General features: G+C 30.8%; 1 protein-coding gene across 1 annotated transcript; it reads right to left on the reverse strand.

Moving 5' to 3' along the window:
* Positions 1 to 249: 249 nt before the first annotated feature.
* Positions 250 to 991, reverse strand: LOC139873004 (protein SENESCENCE-ASSOCIATED GENE 21, mitochondrial-like). Its single transcript, XM_071860928.1, has 2 exons — positions 853 to 991; positions 250 to 722 (listed from the first exon to the last, which is right to left on the reverse strand). The coding sequence occupies exons 1-2, from the start codon at positions 894 to 896 to the stop codon at positions 506 to 508; spliced, it is 261 nt and encodes an 86-aa protein (XP_071717029.1). The 5' UTR covers positions 897 to 991; the 3' UTR covers positions 250 to 505.
* Between the last annotated feature and the right edge of the window lie 5967 nt (positions 992 to 6958).

Below are 6958 nucleotides of genomic sequence, written 5' to 3' on the forward strand. Positions count from 1 at the left end.
ACTTGTTATTTTTTATTTTTTTATTTATTTTTCTAAATGTAGGTAAAGAGAATGATTCTCACACATTTTTTTTTATCCTCACACACCTATTTTAACCTTTTACTCTTCTAATAAATACTCAATTGGTATGTGAGGATCAAAAAAGTGTGTGTGAAAATCATCTCGTGTTTAAAAAATTATTATTATTAGTTATTTATAGATTAGTTACTTTACATGAAAAGTAAAGTGTTGTTTTTTTAAGAGGAGGAGTAATAAACAAAAGCATACTCATTGGTAATTTATCAAACTCAAGTACTCAAGAATATTATACCCATGGTACGTTAAATAAACCTATAAACCAATTAGTCTCGCTTAGATTAAACAATAATATATGTTTTGATATAAAATTGTGTCACTTGCAACAGTGTACGTAATGTGTATCCGATGAAAAGAAACTAATCAAATTCATCTTCATCTTTTATCTTCATCTTCATCTTTTTATATATGAATCCATGTTTCTTGGAATTTAGTTCGCACTGTTTTTCTGTTTGAAGAGCAATTCACGAAGCTCGGCTGCATCAACTTGGTTCGTTTGGCCCTCTGGCTTGTAATAACCCGTAACGGGATCTGGGACCCACGGAGTCGATTTCTTCGATTCTTCGCTTGCTTTTTTCATCATAGCGACTCCACTTCCTCTCACGCTCCCAGTTACACTCCCTTGTGTCGCAGATGCAAATCCACGTCTGTTCATATAATTTAAATTACAATTATCAGAAACAAATCAATCAAATTGTTTCTTTAAATGGTAAACAGCAAACGATAAACATATAGTTTTTTTCTAGTACTAGTATGATATTTCAAGTCAATAATTACCTGGTAACAACAATGAAAGATGAGATAAGTTTAGTGCCAGCCATTTTTTGGATTAAGGATTTTAAATTCTTATAGTGATTTGAACAACAAAAGCTTTTGCAAAGATTTGGGGAACGAAATAGTAAAAAGTTATGTTGCGGTGTGTGAATGATTTGTGAGAAGATGCAAGAAGTGCGTATTTATAGAGAGTGAAAAGGTATGAAAGTGGATCGGGTCGGGTCGAAAGATAGAAGGGCGAATTAGGGAACGACAGCTGGCGTCCATAACGCGTGGTGAAAAGGCGTTTCTAGTTTATTTTATGGCCGGCGAATTTTGTAGTAACAAATTTTTAAAAGGACGTCAAATAATTGGTCAATACGTCGTTCTAGAGTCATCTTTTGTGAATTGGTGATTAGTGATTTCTATTGTCGTATAAAGATCTAAATGTGACCTGAATCGATCATTTATCAATAGTTCAACTGTTTTAGTGGTTCATAAAATTATTAGTCAAACATACAAAAAGTTAAAACCAACATTTTTTGCTTCTACTCTTACACGGAGTATTTACTTTAGAGTAACGGTCTACATGTCATGATCTTCGAAGTACAAATTTCGTTTATTCTATTGGTGTTTTTATTTGAAATATGGACGGAATTGTTTATGGGTAGAGGAGGTCATGACCCACTTAAAAGCTTATGTCATTATTGTAATTTATTTTGTAAGTTTGAGTCTTCCGAAAATCGAAAAATAAAAGAGTGGTTTAAGGTGCATTTATTTACCTCCTATTTGAATGGTTCAGTGTTAAATGTTAAAATTGAGCATTCGACGCATTTGTCTCTGACTCCTGAATGACAAATGATATTTAATCGTTTAGCATTCAACTAGTGAAATGCCCGTGAAATCACGAGTTTGTTCAAACGGAACAATTTAATGACATATTTTAGGTATTAAGTGAATATAAATGCTAAAGTCATTTATTTTAATGACCCGTTTGACTAAGAAACTTGTCGTTATTTTTACAAATATATAGAGACATGTATTTTCGCATACATATGTAGTGTAATTAATTTCGTAAAAACAATTCATATTTGAATATTAATAATATAATAATAATTATTATTATAATTATTATATTAAAAGTAAATAATAATAATAATAATAAAGTTCACTCAAAATTGAGTATTTGTATTTTTAATAATAATAATAATTATTATTATTAGTAATAATAAATGTCTTTTAAATTTTTTTTGAAAATTAAAAGTACAATTTAGGATACATTAAATTTTCCTTTTATAAAAGATTTCGTATTATTTTTTTAATTAAATTAATATATAATTATGACATCATCATAATAAAAATTAAAGAGTAATTAACTTAATGACGACTTCATCATTTTAGAGTTTTATATGACTATATAGCTGTTGAACCATTCAGAGCTGAAATTATATTTTAACCATTAAACTAGGAAATTTTGTGTAATCTATTTTTTAAATTATATCAATAACACTTATTAAACAACTATATTATAGTTTTAATTCATGTTAAAAGTTAATATGTCAATTTTATATTATTTACAAAATTGTTCTAAATGATTATTTAAAATGTTATTTTCATTCATCAGCAACTTTATTGGAACCTTTAAATAGTTAAAATTACGAATCATTTAGCATTAAATCATTTAGTTTTATCAAACGTACCATTAGTTACCTTTATTTTTATATATTATAAAAATAAGTATATTCAATATATATATTTTTTTAAATGATTATATTATATACTTCATCCGTCTCAAATCTATATTCCACTATTCCATTTTGGGATGTCTCAAATTAATTGTCCACTTTTATAAATGAATAAAAATAATGTGATAAATATCTTTTGTGCCTCTATTTTATTCATGTAGGACAAAATGATAGGTAAAAAGTAGACCTGACAATTGTGACCCATACACTCAAATTCGGGTCAAATGGGTCAAGCTTTTAGGTCAATTGGGTCTTAAGAAAAATTAAGCCCAATAATATAAATCAAAACTTAAAAAAAGATCCAAATTGGTTTCTCTTCAACCTATTGAGTCCTATACAAAAAATGAAGGAACGGGTCTAATGGGTATCAATACACAAAGATCAATAAATAGAAATGAGTCTAATGGGGTTTGTGAATGGGTCAAATGGGTCGAGCACAAAAAGTTTCGTCCGTTTAAAATTTATGAAAGCATTCATGGTTATATCATTTATTATGTATATTAATATTTCTTATGTATATTTACCGAATAATAATAACTAAAATAATGTAATAATGTAAAAAAAAAAAAGCGATGTAACCCGTTTGACCCAATTGACCTGTGACCCGTTTCGACCCGTTATCCAAACCGACCCAACCTGACCCATTTTGACCCGTTTATAAAATTGGCCCGTTTGACCTATGACCCATTTCAACCCAAGACCATTTTGACCTGTTACCCAAACTGACCCGTTTGCCAGACATAGTAAAAAGATACATGTGACATATAATATAATATTATTATTTATTATTTATTAGATATCATCAAGGTTGTAAAAGACGCGAGTCGGGGACGCATCGGCCATGCCTAAAAAACGACGCGTCGGACGCAACGGTGACGCAACGGCGACGCAACGGGCGTTGACTAACGTTGACTTTTTAAAATAGTTTAATTAAATATATATTTATATATAAATTATATAGATCAAATCTTTAAATATAAACTATATTTATAATAAAAATGAACAATTAACAATTATTAACAATATTACAAAAAAAAAAAAAAAAATTGACCGACTTTGACTGACTTTGACCGACTTTTTTCGACTTTGACCAACTTTTTACCTTTGACCGACTTTTTAGCAACGACGCGTCAGTCATGTCTAAAAAACGACGCGTCGGCCGACTCGGCCGACTTTTGCAACACTGGATATCATATAGAAAATCAGTATATCGTATACATGGTGCGGGGAATCGATGAAACAAGTTAGTGCGGTGGAAAGAAATTCTATGAACTTGGAACAATTTGTGGGGTCCGTCCACAACTTGACCACTTGTGTTCGGTAAAGTATGAGCCGATTTTAATAAGTAATACTCTGTAATAAATAATTATATTTTAATAAATCATCATAAAGGTAACATAAAATAAAAGGGGGATAATTCTCACACACAATTTTTTGATCCTCACACACTAATTTAAAGAAATAGAGTATTATTAGAAGAGTAAAAGGTTAAAATATGTGTGTGAGGATCAAAAAAGGGTGTGTTAGAATCATCCCTCAAAATAAAAACATATTTTAAATTATTTTATAAACTGTTTTTTTTACAGCGATTGGGATCACCCGAGAGAGACTAAACCACCTGTTGCGACCATTTCCTGTTTCGACTAGCCGATGAAGCGATAACAACCTCGCCTGCATCGCTGTCCGGGAGGAACCCTTAAAACCGATCCAAGGGCACGACCAAGTACCCCCCTCCCCTTTTACCCCCAAACGATATGGAAAATGTGTCATGAGTAGATACTTCACGGCAAAGATGAAATTGTGTTTTTACCCTTCTGAATCCTGTTGTTCGTAATCGTATATATGAATTATCCTAAAAAAGTTGATTAATTCTTTGTCACTAAGGTGTATACTCTATTTTTAGGGCGATATATACGGAATCAATTATATAAAGTACATCATGAGACTTGAAATCACAATTTTAATATTGATAAGACCACTATTATCTGGGCCGCTGTTGGAGTTTCTTCGGTGGCCCCGTTGAAGTGCGCTGATGCTAGCAGGCACGGTTTAGGGTGCGGTTGAATGGCCTCCGTTCAATATGCCCAACTTTGATCGATTGCAAGACGGTGGTTGATGTCAAAGCAGAGGGGTATAAAATACTATTAAATTTTAGCAGAAAACACTATTAAATACGATACAATTTTACACAAGATATTTATTTATTTATAGAATGGATATACTTAAACCTTGCTACAACACTTATAGGCAGTGTACCTAATCGTACAGTAGTGTAGTTTTTAGTAAGTCCGGTTCGTTCCACAGGGAAATCTTTAAACAAAGCTCAACGCTATATTAGTTTACTTTTATAAAAAATACAAATATATATATAAGTAATATTATTATTATAAAGGGGGGTTTTTACCGTTTAATGACCGGTTTGTCGATTTTAAGATTTTAGTCGCAGTTAAAATCTAATGTAAAATATAAAATAAATACAAGACTTAAATTAAAGCGTAAAGTAAATAACGATAATGAAATTGCGAATAATAAAAATGCGATAAAATAAAATTGCGATAATTAAAAAGTACGATAATTAAAAGTGCGATTAAATAACAATAAATAAAAGTGCGATAATTAGAAGTGCAATTAAATATAAAATAAAGGAAATTAAATATGAAATAAAAGAATTATGCTTATTTAAACTTCCGTAATCATGATGTTTGACGTGTTGATTTTAGTTTTATGCCCATGGGTTAATTGTCCTTTGTCCTGGATTATTCAATATGTCCGTCTGGTTTTTGTCCATAACAGTCCATCAGTCATAAATATAAAGTGCGAGTGTCCTCATCAAATTACTATTATACCCGAAGTTAAATATTCCAACTAATTGGGGATTCGAATTGTAACAAGGTTTTAATACTTTGTTTAATGAATACACCAGGTTATCGACTGCGTGTAAACCAAGGTTTTACCACTTTGTTAACAATTACACCAATTACCCTTGAATGTAATTTCACCCCTGTTTTAATTATTCTAGTGGCTATTAATCCATTCCCGTGTCCGGTTAAATGAACGATTATTCGTACATATAAATACCCCGCCCATCGTGTCCGATTGAGTGTATATGGTAGTTTATAGGGACGCCCAATTGTAAATCTTTATATTAACATTAACAAACTTTCATTTAGTTAAACAAATATAAAGTCCATTAATATCCCATAGTCTAATTTCCACAAGTGTCGTTCTTTTGTCCAAACCCCAATTATGATACAAAGCCCAATTACCCAATTTTAGTAATTAGCCCAACATCATGATTACTTCGTTTTAAATAAGCATAATAATAACTTAGCTACGAGACATTAATATAAAAAGGTTAAACATAACTTACAATGATTAAAAATAGCGTAGCGTTACACGGACAGAATTTCGACTTACACCCTTACAACATTCGCTAGCATACCCTTATTATTAGAATTATAATTAAAATTAAAATATAAATTATAAATATAAATATAAATTTTACGTATGAAGAGAAAGAAAAAAGATATGAAATTTGATCAGAATTCGGTTTGCTTTATAGCCAGGGTTGAAAATTGGGGCTCCGCGACTCGCGGCAAAATCCCCTTCAAACTCCGCGAGTCGCGGAGATAGAAATTACAGCTCACACCCTTGGAGTTTCTCTGCCGACGGTTTTATATATATAAATATAATATATATATAATTAATATAATTAATTATATATTATATTATATTTATATACATAGTTAACTTGTAATTTTTAGTCCGTTGCGTCGAGCGTTAAGAGTTGACTCTGGTCCCGGTTCCGGATTTTCGAACGTCTTTGCGTACAATTTTATATTTTGTACTTTGCGTTTTGAATCTTGTACTTTTGTAATTTCGAGACGTTTCTTATCAATAATTGGAACATTTTTGATTGTCTTTTGTACTTTTGAGCTTTTTGGTCATTTGCGTCTTCAATTCGTCGAATTTGTCTTTTGTCTTCACCTTTTATTATTTAAACGATTATCACTTGTAAATAGAACAATTGCAACTAAAAGCTTGTCTTTCTTGAGGAATAATGCTATGAAATATATGTTCGTTTTTAGCATTATCAAATATTCTCACACTTGAGCGTTGCTTGTCCTCAAGCAATATCGTCTTGAAATACTAGAATCACTTCTTTATTCTTCACACTTTGTACATCAGTGATTTCTATACGGCGGTATAAACAATGGTAGTAACGATATGGTTTACAGTCCCACATGACTATAAAAATTTAGATCCATTAAGGAAATTGGATCTTTATGAAAACATTTGATCTTTTGAAATCTAGTTTTTACCCTAGATAAGTTTTCCGGAATAACCCTTTACCGGTGTTTGCAAAATATTTTTGTGGGTTTGGT

Source organism: Rutidosis leptorrhynchoides, chromosome 10, assembly GCF_046630445.1.
Source record: "Rutidosis leptorrhynchoides isolate AG116_Rl617_1_P2 chromosome 10, CSIRO_AGI_Rlap_v1, whole genome shotgun sequence".
NCBI lineage: Eukaryota > Viridiplantae > Streptophyta > Magnoliopsida > Asterales > Asteraceae > Rutidosis > Rutidosis leptorrhynchoides.

Coding starts and splice junctions, on each gene's coding strand:
- LOC139873004 (XM_071860928.1), bottom strand. CDS start 896: ATGGCTGGCACTAAACTTATCTCATCTTTCATTGTTGTTACCAG. Junction 723..852: donor TCTTTCATTGTTGTTACCAG/GTAATTATTGAC, acceptor TTATATGAACAG/ACGTGGATTTGCATCTGCGA.